Source organism: Dunckerocampus dactyliophorus, chromosome 1 (assembly GCF_027744805.1).
Source record: "Dunckerocampus dactyliophorus isolate RoL2022-P2 chromosome 1, RoL_Ddac_1.1, whole genome shotgun sequence".
Classification (NCBI taxonomy): Eukaryota; Metazoa; Chordata; class Actinopteri; order Syngnathiformes; family Syngnathidae; genus Dunckerocampus; species Dunckerocampus dactyliophorus.
In genome coordinates this window covers 33,705,079-33,720,363 of record NC_072819.1, presented here as the reverse complement: position 1 = coordinate 33,720,363, position 15,285 = coordinate 33,705,079, and the positions used below count along the sequence as shown (strand labels likewise).

At 38.3% G+C, this 15,285-nt stretch overlaps 3 protein-coding genes across 9 annotated transcripts in view; 1 reads left to right on the top strand and 2 right to left on the bottom strand.

Moving 5' to 3' along the window:
• Window positions 1-156: 156 nt before the first annotated feature.
• On the bottom strand, window positions 157-6,447 carry etv7 (ETS variant transcription factor 7). 4 transcript variants are annotated; one of them, XM_054789116.1, is made up of 9 exons: window positions 6,430-6,447; window positions 5,444-5,501; window positions 5,223-5,349; window positions 4,947-5,111; window positions 4,706-4,864; window positions 3,154-3,270; window positions 1,703-1,845; window positions 1,515-1,615; window positions 163-1,423 (listed from the first exon to the last, which is right to left on the bottom strand). In XM_054789116.1, exons 2-9 carry the CDS (start codon window positions 5,459-5,461, stop codon window positions 1,234-1,236), a joined length of 1,020 nt encoding a protein of 339 aa, XP_054645091.1. In that variant the 5' UTR covers window positions 5,462-5,501; window positions 6,430-6,447; the 3' UTR covers window positions 163-1,233. The 4 variants fall into 4 exon arrangements, with proteins under 4 accessions (XP_054645184.1, XP_054645091.1, XP_054645010.1 ...); XM_054789035.1 differs by lacking the exon at window positions 6,430-6,447 and adding an exon at window positions 5,659-6,008; XM_054788943.1 differs by lacking the exon at window positions 6,430-6,447 and having other exon boundaries at window positions 5,444-5,648.
• ube2t (ubiquitin-conjugating enzyme E2T (putative)) lies at window positions 5,618-11,423 on the top strand. Of its 3 annotated transcripts, none has more exons than XM_054790391.1 (8): window positions 5,626-5,735; window positions 6,092-6,244; window positions 6,509-6,618; window positions 8,276-8,345; window positions 8,425-8,530; window positions 8,630-8,728; window positions 9,785-9,894; window positions 11,125-11,413. In XM_054790391.1, the coding sequence occupies exons 3-8, from the start codon at window positions 6,510-6,512 to the stop codon at window positions 11,255-11,257; spliced, it is 627 nt and encodes a 208-aa protein (XP_054646366.1). In that variant the 5' UTR covers window positions 5,626-5,735; window positions 6,092-6,244; window position 6,509; the 3' UTR covers window positions 11,258-11,413. The 3 variants fall into 3 exon arrangements, with proteins under 3 accessions (XP_054646449.1, XP_054646366.1, XP_054646535.1); XM_054790560.1 differs by having other exon boundaries at window positions 5,632-5,735; window positions 9,811-9,894; window positions 11,125-11,402; XM_054790474.1 differs by lacking the exon at window positions 6,092-6,244 and having other exon boundaries at window positions 5,618-5,735; window positions 11,125-11,423.
• LOC129186872 (leucine-rich repeat-containing G-protein coupled receptor 6) overlaps window positions 9,889-15,285 on the bottom strand; it is a 53,610-nt gene continuing 48,213 nt past the window's right edge. For both annotated transcript variants that reach the window (XM_054785619.1, XM_054785705.1), the window contains 2 exons: window positions 14,713-14,793; window positions 9,889-13,526 (listed from right to left, as the gene is read on the bottom strand). In XM_054785619.1, the coding sequence (XP_054641594.1) occupies window positions 12,295-13,526; window positions 14,713-14,793 (1,313 nt within the window). In that variant the 3' untranslated portion in view covers window positions 9,889-12,294. The remainder of the gene's footprint in view (window positions 13,527-14,712; window positions 14,794-15,285) is intronic.

Genomic DNA, 15,285 nt, shown 5'->3' with positions numbered 1-15,285 from the left:
TTAAGTGTGACAAACATGCAGAAAAATGACAAATCAAGAAGGGGGCAAACACATTTTCACACGACTATATATTAGGGGTGCCACAAGACACCCAACTCAAAAGACAAGACGATGAACTTTTTCATTTGACAGTCACAAAAAATGCTAGTGCGTTTTGAAATGTTTATTGTCCCACAAACTGATGCTAAACAGATATTATTGTCAGTGTCTTTTTAGAACAAATAAACCACTAAAGTCATCGTAATTCATAATAATAATATAATTATATCATGACAATGCAACATTTCCTTTAATATATCATCTGTCACTCTGTAAAGTTGTGGAATTGTCGTTTATCACATGTATTTTCTCACAGGCAATTTGTAATGTCTATAAAACATTTGCAGCATTTCTTGATATGCTGGCTTTTCAACTGTATTAAAGAGCAACATTTCTTCTGTGATGTATTAAACTACACTCTCTGTGAGCGCACACCATTTTCGCCTATGTGCTGAAACCAATACACAGAGTGAACCCTTTTCCTGCCTTTTTGGAGGTGAAAGACAAGGACACCCGACACACGTGTTACGGGTACCAGACCTAGAAGAATCTGGACCAATATCAAAGGTTACACAGGCTAGGGAACACTGTGAATCACTCAGCACCATGACGCATCCTCTGCTGGCGTAAACATGTCATTACACCGTCAAAATGAAATACAGTGCTGTACATAGAAAATATTTGTTAGTACGGTTAAATTATTGCATTTTTAAAAATTGTGTGGGGGTGCCTGTTTAACTTACAATTCTGAATGTAGCATTCCCAACATCCTAAACATGCAGACGGCAATAGATGGAGGCCAGCAAAATTATCCAGTTCATTTTCATTTGTGATTCGTTCATTATCATGAGGTTTTTCTCAACGAGAAATCTCGTCCCGTTTTAATTTCAACACCCCTAATATATAGGAGTACACATTAGATATATTAGGGTATAAGTGTATATTTATTTATACTGTATATATACACATACACACACACATTAATATATACATACTTAGATTCTTAAAATCATTCAGTAATATATTTTGATTTCATGTTTGCCCATATTCTTTTTCATCCTCACAGTGTTTTCTGCACAGTAAATCTCTAGTTATATTGCCAGGAAAATAAGTGTGAGAAAAATTACTTATAATCCAGGAAATTGATCATTCAGGTTATACCACATTCTATTTATAGTGATTTGTGTTGTTTCTTCATCTCACTGGGTGACCAGCTGGAGAGCACTGGGGCGAGGTACGATCCGGTGAAACCTCAAAATGCTCATGGCTTAATTCATAAGAAGGACTGCTGTCTGGATAGTCACTGTCATGGAGGGGAGAGTGATCCAGAGCCTCATGAGGGTCAGCCTGCTCTTTCCTGATGTCCTGCGGTGTTTTCAAAAACCTAAGAAAGTGACAAAGATAACAAGTTCACACTGACGTGTAGGGTGTTAAAGGAAGGGAATAAAGAGTGACAAATAAAGTGGTAAGGAGACCTGAACAGCAGTTTTTGTCCTCGCTCCTTTTTGATGATATTGAGTTTGTAGTAGTGCCTCAAAGCACGAGACATTTTTTCATACGTCATATTGTCTCGGTTCTACAAAACATAGAGCGTTATCATTATGTGGCGTCATTGGCGCTGCAGGATACAACTTTGTAAACATGAACCGCACTTGGTGCTCACCTTGTGGCATCCCCAGAGCCGTGCCAGGCCGTTGGGATCCACCACCCTGAACACCAGGCTGCTTTGGTCCTCCCAGCGGATGTACCCTTGGTACTGGTCATCACACAACAGTTTATAGACATAATCCCACAGTAACCTGCACTCTGCTCCAAGAAAAAAAAACAAACAAAGAGAGCGTGATCATCAGTTTTAGGGTGTTGAAGAAGTGGTGTTAAGTCCAGCTGTGTATGTCATAAACAATGTACAGCGAAATTCTGTTGTTTACTAACTTTGAGGTTTCAGTTTTCGTGTTGGTGGTTTATATTGCGCATATAAATATATACTAAGGGAACACTTAATCGATCAATGTCAATCACACTTCTGTAAAATCAAACTGTCCACCTAGGAAGCAACACAGATTGACAATCAATTTCACATGCTGTTGTTCAAATGGAATAGACAACAGGTGGACAGCAAGACACCCCCAATAAGAATAATAACAATAATAAATTGGATTTCCATTTGTGTGATTTTGTCTGATTTTGTTGTCAGGACATTCAACTATGTAAAGACCAAAGTATTTAATAAGAATATTTCATTCATTCAGATCTAGGATGTGTGTGTATGTGTACAGTTTTCACATTAATCATGATTAATCACCATTTGCAACTATGTGTGAACTATGCCCTTTTAAATTTTTTTGAACAAAAAGATAAATGACTAGACACAATTTTATATCTATGTATGTATTAACAGCTCAAAATGAACTGAAATGTACAGTAAATCATGCTAAAAGATACCACGCATCTGAAAATCTTGTCTCTTTAATAGTAACAGAACATTTGAATCCCACTTTAACTGTGTTATTATGAGCCACTGCATTCACAGTCACCACATAAGTTGAATTCACTGTTTTGAGTGTAAATGTATTTTCTCGGGTTTCCGAGCATCCTTAAATCCAGCAAATTGTACTTCTGTAGTAGAGTAAAGAATATCCACTTACTGTTTCTCTTTGTCTTTGTGTTTATTTAAACCACACGTGCACGCATAATAAAGCCGTTGTTGTGATGTTCGGAGTGCCCCTGAATGCACCTCGCTGTCTTCTAGTGACAATGAGGAAGTGTTGTTCCGAGGAGGACTAGTGACGTGGTTGTGAGTTGGTGGTACATATACGGTGTTGGAATTGCACTGCTGTTGATGTGTTCAGGTCAGAATAAAGTTATTAAAATGCACATTAGACTGTGTTGGGACACTATTGTGCCTCCGTCTGCTGTCATAACAAAAAGGGGTGTCTTGACATGGTGCACATGTATTAATTATGCAAAAAATTTGAATGTAATTAATGAAATAAATTAGTTACCACCATTATTGCGCTAATACATACAGCCCTAATACACACACACGTAAACAAGTATGGCTATAAGCAACAGTTGTAATACTTCATACTTTTCTATTACTTTTTCCAGCATTACCTGGCAAACGGCCATTGGGTCTGTGCATTGCCACTGTAGTTTTTTTTTGACAAGACAAATTAAGAGGTTCCTGGATATGGCCTTGTGTTTCAGGGCAGAACTCATGTTTTTGTGGAACTGTGGAGACAGTGTCGGAAACAGAAGTGAGAGAGGAACAACAGTTTCAAAGTGGTCACAAAAGTAGCTGAAACTAAAGTAGGGAAAGCGTGGAGTGTGTCACAAAACTGAAAGCAAAAGTCTTTTAGAGCTGCTGACTTTTTTTAATTATCATCAGCGGTATGAAGGATGCAGCACTATGAAATGAAAGTCGATTTTCTTGTTTGCGTTCATTGTAATGTTCAGTGTTTCTGGCTACTGAAGATGTAAGATAAGTACTTCCTTAGAAAAGCATTCCGGCACTCTTGCCACTTGCTTTAAAGGAAACCACTTGATCACAACAGTCAATGTACGTATTTAATCACAGCTCCGTGGGCCGTGTCACCGTGAACATGAGGTTAGATTTTTTTGGAGGTGCACGTTAAGCTCCTGTGGAAGGGTTTGGAGGGGGAGGCGCGAGAGGGTGTGGTTTATGCGAGTGCCATGACGCTGTAGCATAATGAAGCCTTAAGAGACAGTGGATGTCCACAAAAGTGCACTAAAACAAACTCTTGATTTCTTGCATGCTCGTGAACAAGGTACGTGCATAGACATTTTCGAGTACAGGTGCTCGAGCCAGAAAAAAGGGCACACGTTGCTAAAATCATTCCTAAAATTATATTAGCATTATTATAAATTCTAATAACTATATATACAAATAGAATAAAGTATTAAATAATTTGTAATAACTTATAAGGATGATTCATGAGATGTATTTCATTGTAGCCTTGATGAATGTTCAAATAAAACTAAACTAAACTAAACTAATAAATTATTCTGGAAATTTTGTAAACGCGATAAATCAATGCTGTGCATAATAATAAAGAGGGAGTTAGAGAATTTCTATGAAGCTGACAACACAGTACACATATTTATTTTCTTAGTTGTTGAGTTGAAGCATAAGCAGCATCACATTAATATACCTCATTAGACCATCATGTAGCTCAACTTCAGAACTACCTTTCATCTCAATCATTACCATTTTAAATGAAATAAAAGTAGTGAACTTGTCTAATGTGTAGAACAGTAAAGTGTCTTTAAATTCTGTCTTCCTACCTCTCTCATTTCATTAAACATGACAAAACGTCAGTAAAGAGCTGGACAAGGCTATGAGGTATTTTTTTAAATTTTGGATACGTTGGACCAGTAGTGATAACATTTTCAGCGGCGCTAATGTTGTGGTTAATTTAACACCAAACAACATCAAGGAATTGCACAAACACCGTTCGTGCCTGTGTGTCTGACGCTGTGCAGGCCAGAGGAGTGTAGGCTGCAGCATGAGGACTCAGATAAATGCCCTGTCAGTCAAGGGACTAACTTCCCTCCCCCAGGCGCCCCTGACTATAACAGTATAGGCTCCCCAAAGAGTGTTTTCTTTTATGGCAGATTTAAATATGTTCCAAAATATGTGGCTGACCTTGTGTGTCATCTGGGTAAGGAGACAGTGGCTCTTCAACTTTTGAGTCAGGGATTCTGGTCTTTTCTGTGTTTTGGACATGAGATCTGTTTGGGGGTTCACATACAACGCCCCTTGGTCGCTTTTTCACGCACTGCAGGATTTCATACAGAACATCACCTGCAGACAAAAAAAAAAGTTGTGAAACACACAGGCATGAATACATTCGGTCAGTGCATGCTACCTTTGTGTACAGTCTTACCTGAGCTAGGGCAACGGTGTCTGAAATCTTCCTTAGTGAGCAAGCATAGTGCTCGGCCATTCATTTCAAAGCGTCCATTCTCAGGCTTCCGTAGTGAGTACTCCTTCTCAGCCCAGTGGAGCCAGTGGGCGACATCGTCCTTATTCCACAGAGATGGGTTTATTCCTTAAGGGATTAGGTACACATAGGAGTACTTAAACTTGAGAGTGTTTTTGGAAAAAGGTGCTACTTGGGCTTTTGTACAATACATGTAAATAGAAGGAAAAAATGGCTCACGTAGCTGTCCAGGAAGATGCCACAGGTCCTCCTGTGTAGGTGGACTGTCTTGCTGAGAGCGGTGGCCACTGAGTGAAGCACTGGCTTGCCTTCCATGCATTACAGTCGAGTAGTTTCTGTTGTCTTGCTAAAACAACATATATGCAAATAAATAAATACACACCTTCCTGATAGTTGATCTCACCAAACCAGCACAATGTGGCGCCTCAGACCTAACTTACCTTGACCAAAGGTGACATGGAAATACTCTGGATGGACCCACTAACCAAGAATAATGTCCTGAAAAAGTGCACAACAAAAACATAAACGCTTGAACATGCGTCCCCAAAACAGTTTTTTTTTGAAAGACTGAATGTCGTTTTCCATTAAACACAACTCGACTATTTCCTTATTCGATCCTTCCGGGAAATGAAAACGAAAGAAAGATAATCCTTACAGGCACTGTCCGCAAAATATGGTCTGATTGGATGAGGCAAGGACAGTGGTTAATTCCAACAGCGACTTCACTTTCGGGTGAGCAGCACGTTTTAGATATTATCACATACTACACACTATGTTGTTATTACCCGTGTTAAAAGCGAGTGAACACTTGCAATAGAGCGAAATAAAGTGAAAGGCGACTCAAAGTGAAATAGCAAAAAAAAAAAAAAAAATAGGAGCATTGATGACTTCGCCTCCTCTTTAAAAGTAAACCAGGGACTAACATATCTATCTAAATAGGTTGTTGCATGCCGCAGCTTTCAAAATGTGAAACTTCTAAGGACAAAATAAAGCATGCAGGTTATTTTTAACGACAACAAATGTAGTACATTAAAGGTAACATGAGGTGGCGCTTGTGTTCGTCCAACTGACAGAATTTCTACATTTAGACAAACGAAGAAGAACTTCTTGCTGATGACGTTACATGAGAGGGAAACATAAACGGAACTGAAGTTGAATTGCTCGTCCTCCTTGTGTAACTGAAGTCGAAAAGAAGAAGAAGAAGAAGAGGTAGAGGAGAAAAAAACACCTTTTCACATAAAGTAAGTTCTGTGTAATTCTAGCAACAGTGGTTATTTGTAGCGAAATGACAGTGGCGCTCCTTCTGTAACGTCAGTAAGCTATGCAAAACATAGCTAGCTAGCAATGTCAAATTTGAAATCGGCCGTGCTATGAGCGGAAGCACACGTAATATAACATTATACATGGAAAGGTAATTCGAATATACACTTAGTTAGATCCTTGGACATGAAACGCATGTCTCACGTCACGTCACGTTGGTATTCAGTTTTTTCTGTGTCCTACAGAATGCAGAGAGCTTCACGTTTGAAGAGAGAACTTCAGATGCTGAGCACAGAACCACCTCCAGGTATCACATGCTGGCAGACCGAAGAACGCATCGACGACCTGCGTGCTCGTAAGTAGCGCCTTAAAAAGGTAATCTGAGCAGTGTCATATGACAGCTGGGGCTGATATCATTAATTAGTTGTTTATTTCCAAAAATGGCAGACAAACCAATGCTATTAAAACATGATCGACTTGGCTCTTTGCAATACAGAGAAGAGCTGGGAATGTTAGGGTACCTCACGATACGAGTCGTAATACATGGTGATAACAATAGCATCGCAGTACGGCAATAGGGTGAAAGAAACAAAAAATAACAGTGTATATTTTGCAGCATAATTTAAGTACAATGTACAAAAAGCAATAGTGCAAAAACAATGACACTGTTTTCGTGCAACATGACTGTAAACAGGATTTTTTTAAGGTGTCTAACAGTGACACCTATTTTAAGGTCATTCAGAAAACACAGCAGCACACATCTCTCAAGTTGATCAAATCTATTAAATAGAAACGGAACATAAAAATAAATTTGATAAATTATAATTATAGACTAATATATATCTTCGGGTTATGACGTTCAGAGTTTTGACATTTCATGGTGACATACGTGCTCCAATAAATTTAATTAAAAAGGTAATTTTGGACCGTAAACACTGGACTTGCATGAGAACTAGTTTCAGCACGCGCTACGGATGAATATGCACTCTGCTTATTAATGAACTATTTTCACTTCGTTATGTCTCCCATGCACAAGGCAGGCTCTTCTGGTGGAAATACTCCATGAAGTTAAACTCATCACCATAGAAGTGAAAATCTAACATCATTAGTCTGATAGAGGAGAAACACATGCCAATATTTGCAACACTTTTGGTCTTAAACGTTGGACTAGCATGAACCATCATTAATGATGACGATCGGATCATTCAGCATGTTCTAGCATCTGCTCCTATGAAAGTGACCGTAATAAATAAGCAACACAGTGCCACATTTTTTTTTCTCCTGCCTCTTCTACTACTTCCTTCTCCCAATAAGCTACATAGTAAAAGCAATGGAATGTGTGCCTTTTATTTTTTTAAAACTACTGTTTCATTTATTTCTTGCATTTCATCTTTTTATTACTGTATTTTATATGTCCTTCACTTGTACAGTGTGAGTGACTTAAGAGTTAATTTGGGTACAAGATCCGACTTACGTCAAAACTGGACTTATACAGTATGACGGAGCTTATGCATAACCCAAGGACCACATGTAGTAGTAGTAGTAGTAGTAGTAGTAGTAGTTGTAGTAGTAATAAGCCATCGTATCCACCACAGAGGACATTGGAAAATATGGCGTTTTCAGTATCTTAAAAATATTGTTTCCAAAACCACCTCAAACTATAGATTTTTGTGCTTAAAGGCATTGTTAAGATTTTTTGACATTAAGTTGTATGACCTTTGAGTCGTGTTCCTCCTCCTCTTACTCTCCACTCTCTTGTGAACGGTAAGAATGTTTTTGTTTTTCAGTTTTATTCATTTACAGTAACCTTATTTATTACCTTATTTTATATTGGAATGTTACTCTACTATGTTTATGCTAACGTTTTCTTATATTTTCCCACCATATTTGGTGGACTTTGAATATTTTGAAGTACTGTACCTTTCAGCTACTGTGCATTTTTAGATGTTTGACATACTTCAATGTTATAATTTCATCTTAGTGGTTACTTCACTCTTTCCCATTATTTCCAGAGATAATTGGTGGCGCAGGAACTCCGTATGAAGGTGGAATCTTTTCCCTGGAGGTCAAAGTCCCAGAGAGGTAACATTTGTCAAATTTATACTTTTCAAATGGTACACATTTTCACTAATGACACTTACCAGCCATGTGCTTTTTGAAGATATCCATTTGAGCCTCCCAAAATGCGATTTACGACTCCCATCTACCACCCAAACATTGACTGTTCAGGACGTATCTGTCATGATGCCCTCAAACTCCCACCAAAGGTTAAACAAACAAGATTAAATAAATTGTTTATGTGTGGAATTTTGTTTTCTTTTTGGTTATTGTGTGTAGTGTAATATTTATGCTGTTATATTGAACAGGGAGCCTGGAAGCCCTCCCTAAACATCTCCACAGTTCTTACCTCCATCCAACTTTTGATGGCTGAACCGAATCCAGATGACCCTCTCATGGCTGATATAGTAAGTCTTACTCAATTTTGTTGTGTAACTTCAACTGTAACCATTCTGCTGCTGCTTGGTATACAGTCGTCCCTCGCTACATTGTGGTTCTAATATCGCTTCCTCAATCTATTGCGTTTAAAATAAATAAATAAAGAAAGAAAGAGAGAAATAAATAAATAAATAAATGATCGCTGTTTTGCGGTTGACTATGACCTATTATTCTATGTGGAAGTGGTACATTTTTGGCTGCTTATTTTGTCTTTCTTCCTTCCTCAGTTTCAAACCCATTCTTACATTTAGAATAAATAAATTGGAGGCTAACTAGTCAGCTCACTATATTGCTATGCTTAGAGAGCCACCTCTTGTGTCACTTCAGAGATCCTGTAGCCTGCGCATAACCGTTGCGCAATGTGATGTAAACAAAGCTAGCAGTAGTGTCGGAGTGTACGTCTATGTATGCCAGATTCATGTCAGACTAGCATGACTATATCAATCAAGTGACAAATGTCATAGTGAGGATGAATGATCGGCTAATGTCTATCCTTTTTTTTTTTTTTAATGCCATACACGATAGACCCACATTACGTTAAGGAACTTTCTCAATGCGAACAGAGAGTTATTATGTTATTGCTTATCATATCCACTATATTAGGTAATATGAGTATAAAGGTGACTATAGGGGTGTTATTTCATGTTTACAGGGTTCCAATAATGTTAAAAATGTTTTTAGAAGGTTTTCTATGCTCTGTGAAACTATGAAAATATTCCATCAATATTCAATCCTACTTTGGAAAAATTCACTTATCAGGTCTGGAACCAAATAACCGTGATACGAGGGATGACCTATGCATGTTCTCTAGCAAGAACTGAGAACCTTTGGTCTGCTGGTCTGATATCTATTATGCTATTTCTTTTGAGCCGACAGTTTCATTGCAGAAATGTTGATTTGTTGGTTAAAGGAGGTATTACTCACTCTAAAACAACCGTTTTCATCATCGAAAAATACATTAGAGAGCATTTTTCTTGTGACGCTGAGGAATTGCATAACCCTGACATTATAATCACACACTGCAGGATGACTTGCATTTTTTGGAATGTAGGCATCAGAGTTCAGATACAACAAGCAGCTGTTCATGCAGAAGGCCAGGAAATGCACAGAAGAACATGCTGTTCAGAAGTTCACGGTAAGGCTTTTATTCAGTTTGATTCTTGTAATGTCAAATCACATCAACAAACACATTTTCGTAAGGCACTTAGATGTTGGTGAAGAGCCATACTCTTTATACAATACCGAAACTCAACATACCTCCACATAAGCAAGCACTTAACTCCCCAACCATTCACTACTTCTGCTAATAATAAAAATAAGATCAGAAGGCAAAAAGGGAGTGAGAGGAAACATAATTACCTGTAATTACTGCAGATACTGTGTGATACAGAAAGGCCGCACGGTGGGCTAGTGGTAAGCATGTCAGCCTCACCATCAGGAGATCGAGGGTTTGAGTCTCACAGAACATCTCTGTGTGGAGTTTGCATGTTCCCTGCGTGTGTGGGTTTTCTCTGGTTACTCCGGCTTTTTCCCCACATCCCAAAACATGCAAATTGGAGACTCTGAATTGCCCATAGGTGTGAATGTGTGAATGTCTATTATGTGCCTTGTGACTGACTGGCGACTAGTGTACCCCACCCCATCACCCATAACCCTAATGAGGACAAGTGGTACAGATAGAACATAGATGGATGATACAGAAACAATGGTGGAGTAGGGGGGAGCTTGGTACATCATGAGAACCTCTTCAGCAATTTCTACTGTGGCCACATCACAAAGGATAATGAGGAATACATTTTCAAATATAGGGAGGTATACAGCTGCATCTCAATAAATTAGAATATTGTGCAAAATTATTTAATTCCAGGAGTTCAATTCATGCTAGGAGACCAGTTAAAGGCTCAGAAAGTTTTTTTCAGTTAATTTGCTGATTAGGTATAGTGATTAAAATATTGAAGTATTGGGGGTTTTATAGGCGGTAAGATACAAACATCAAAATTAAGAAATACATTCTTGAAATATTTCACTTTCTGTAATGAATCTATAGTATATAAGTGGTTCACTTTTTGAATTGAACTGCAGAAATAAATCAATTTTCAAAGATATTGTAATTTATTGAGATGCACCTAGATGAGATCCAAGTCCTTGACCATATAAGCGACTGAAATGTATATGAGTTTTCATAAATAGTCACTTTTTTACTGGTAAAGTTAATATGATGAGGTATCAGATACAGTATTTGGACCTAAAGTGTTGCACTTGCTTAAATGTTGACTATTTAATCTTCTGATTAAATATGTATTTTATTTTGATCATTGTATTTGGAAGTCACAATACCAAATAGTTCATCCCTGGCTTTGTTTAGACAATTTTGGAGAGCAGCCAAAAGAGTGTACTGGAGAATGCATCATCACGCAAAAGAGAAGCTTCTGGTGCACAGCAGGAGAGCGGCAAGCTTGCAAAGAGAACATGTGTGTAGTAACAGCCACCTTGGTTAAAGCCACACTTTGCTTCTGAGAAACATACATTTTGCAGTTTATTTGCATTATTTTAATTAGGTATTCATTTAGTCATATGTACCCTGTGATATAGCTACGTATGTACAGTATATGCATGTTTGTTTTAATAAAAAACATTTTTTTAATACAAACTATGGCTTTTTGTGGTAATTGCTTTTGAAAAGCAGTGAGAAGAGTGGTTGCTGTACAGTATAAAGTTATTTTTTATTCAAACATATGCTTCACTTGTATACACAGTAGTATGTACAACCTAAATAGCAACATATGATTGTATTTGTTAAACAAACTGCATTCGTATCTTAATATATAAAGTATTTGGTGTTTTGTCATAAAAAGAACATTTAAAAGCTGTAGTGAGCCAATATAGTCCGAGTTCAGAGGTAGTTACATTGTATTTACACACTGCTGGTAGATAGAATAGCTACATCCCAGTCAGTTTATTTTTTATTTGTGGAGTTGGTTATTTGAAAGAAACTATCCAACTCTATAAATTTGTTTCACATATTTAAAAATTACTGACATGTGAAATGTTAGCTTAATCTGGTTAATTACCTGATGTGACAATAAATCCTTTATTATCCAGTCAGAAAATATGCATAGAAAATTAATATTCACCAGAAACTTCTAAACTGTTTGCCCCAGAATCAGTAATATTTGAATATAAACATTTATACATATAATTTTGTTTTTGATATATTTTTAAGTTCACCCCACTTTAAGTTCTTCTTTTAATAAACAATCTTTCAGCTTTTACTGGAACTTTGTTGAGGATATACAAGTCTGAATAGGTTCTAAAATGTTTAGTATTTGTTTATAATAAAGCATAATCTGATGTTTACTTCCTTATTGCAGAGGAAACTTCTTGTTGCACTTTCCCTTTTAAAAGACGCTCATTAGCTTTTCATGAGTTCCATCCTTGTAATGTTCTTTGAGGCCCAGAACTGATCTTCACACTGTACACGAAGACCCGTGAATGCCTGTAATGTGCCAGGTTTTCAGGCAGGTAACTTAGTAGTTTATGGATTTGGGGCAACAGAGTCAATCATGGTTAAGCAATACTTTGGGCAATTGTTGTGAATATCTTGATTACAACTCTTTAGATGTCCCTTTTCGTCAAGGTTCCCTTGTTCTTCTTCTCTGGTACTGGTTGTCTGACAAGTGATTAGAGGAACCGAGGAGGCAGAGGAGCAGTGGGAAAATCGAGTAGCATCCATTTGAGTGTGGAGAGTAGAGACCCTACAGCAGAGGGCATCCATATCAGCAAGTGACACCTGTATTGAAGACTCGGAGCAGGAGCTCTTCTCTGTCTCCACAGAAACCAGCGAGTCTAAGGTGAGTTCCCTGCGAAGCTGAGGAGGAGCTTTCGGGCGGGACCAGAAAAAATACGGGAAGTGTTGTGTAAAAAGGAGGAAAATCAACGGATTTAGGCAGGCAGGAAGTGGCTGAAGAAGCAGAAGTACTGATTTCAAAACCTCCTCCCCAAGGGAGAGGAGACCCAGGAGGAAGCAGATGGAGAGGAAAGCTACTGGTACATAAAGGAGGCCATTTGTGAATATTAGCCAGGCAACATGTTTGATCATAGCACAGTCCCACAGGCCTTCACACTCTCCTCTAAGTAATTCCCAGTACAGGCAGATGTATGAACATGTTACTATGAGCAGGCACAGGGTGTTCATCATAATGAGCACTAAGGGAAAGATCAAGGCAGATGGTGGCTGAGAGGTCAAAGGGGGAAAAGGTGTCGGTAAGCAGAAAGGTGAGGATCCATACTCTCCGATTCCAAACAGAGGAAAACAAGCTAGGGCTAAAGAAAGGGTGACACAGAAAAGTGCAGATGTGCGTACACTCCGGAGGGAAGCTGATTTTCCATAGCTGCGTGCACATGTCACACTCACTCCATACTGCACAGCCGCAAGGGTCAGCAGCAACACACTTGCCTCAGAGGCAAACACCCACACCCATCCCGTCACCTGACATCCAGGACCTCCTTGCCAGTGGGCACCATAGTGGCTAAACTCTCCCAATGTTAAAACGTCTATCAGGGCCAGGGTGCTTGTACACACGCCTGTCAGCAGATTAGAGGCACCCATGCAGGCCACTGTGAATCTCAGTGGTGACATGGAGCAGGGTGAACTGATTAAAGAAAGGAGTAACAAGGAGTTCCCCAGCAGAGCCACGAGAGAGATGGTCCATAACCCAACACGAACCAACCAGCTTCCCAAAAGAGAGTCACAGGGGCGGAAAGGACCTGCAACACCAAAACATGTCCAAGTCATTCTCAGTAAAAACAAAATGAAACAAATCATATGCAGTGGTGTGAAAACGTTTGACCTCTCCCCCATTTTTTGTGTTTGTCACACTTACAGTCATGGAAAAAAATATTAGACTACCCTTGTTTCTTTAGTTTGCTCATTTTAATTCCTGATACAACTACAGTACCTTTGTTTGGACAAATATAACAATTGCATTTTTTTTTATTTCATTTTTTTATATCAGCTCTTAAATTGAACTCTTATGAGCTATACTGTATTTGTTATCATCATATATTTGTCCAAACAAATGTACCTTTAGCTGTACCAGGCATTAAAATGGATCAATAAACGGAAGAAACCAGGGTAGTCTAATCATTTTTTCCATAACTGTAAATGTTTCAGATCATCAAACTAATTTAAATATTCATCAATGTCAACATAACTGAACACAAAATTATGTTCTAAAATGAAACATTATTAAGGGAGAAAAAAATCCAAACCATGGCTCTGTGTAAAAAAGTGATTTCCTCCTAACTCTAATAACTGTTTGGGCCACCCTTAGCAGCAACAACTGCAATTAAGCGTTTGCAATGAGTCTCTTACAGCGCTGTGGAGGAATTTTGGCCCACTCATCTTTGCAGAATTGTTGTAATTCAGCCACATTGGAGGGTTTTCAAGCATGAATCGCCTTTTTAAGGACATGCCACAGCATCTCAATATGATTCAGGTCAGGACTTGGACTAGGCCACTCCAAAGTCTTCATTTTGTTTTTCTTGAGCCATTCAGAGGTGGTTTCAGCTTGAGGTCACAAAGAGGTGGCCGGATATTCTCCCCCAAGAGTTTTTAGTAAACAGCAGAATTCATGGTTCCATTTATCACAGGAAGTCTTTGAGGTCCTGAAGCAGCAGAACAGCCCCAGACCATCACACTACCACCACCATATTTTACTGTTGGTATGATATTCTTTTTCTGAAATGTGACTTTACTTTCACGCCAGGTGTAGCGGGACACACACCTTCCAAAAAATTCAACAGTGTGACAAACATGCAAAGAAAGAAATCAGGAAGAGGGCAAACACTTTTTCACACTACTGTATATACAAACATATATTGCTAAATTGTCTAATCTCTGACTGAATACAACTGAATACATCTATATGCATTTTGATGAATATTCACAGACCTGGTGTGGGTGTGCACTGGACAGTGGCCTGAAGTTTGGACTCTTCTATTTCTAGCTGGAATTCATCCAGGTCAGGATCATCTGGAATCATTAGGACCAACTTTCATAACTTCCAAACTCAGTACTTTTAATTTGTACAAGCATTTAGCCAGGTTTAGCTTTTGTATGGTATGAGGACAATACAAAGAAGAAAGGTGATTTGCCATTTTTCACATACACTGCTGGTCAAACTCAACACCAGTTGATTTCAAGAATTTACATTTTGCACTGTTGAATCTTAAGGAACTTGTAAGTAGAGCTTCAAAATGCAAAAAGAAGAAATGGGAGTGAGACAAAAAAAGGTTTGAGTGGGCAATTTATTGCAAACAAGTATTACAATAAAATTGGCTGTTCATCAGCTTATCAGAAGTTTAAGTGCATATCCTAAAAAAAAACCTCCCCTAAAATAGAAATAATTTGTTAAAAAAAGGACTCAGTAATGAGTAGCTGTGCCATTCTTGTTAATCACCTGAAAAGTTGGTAGTGGAAATGTTGCTTCAGGTGGTGAAGATGGCTTCATGGAGGGCATCCACT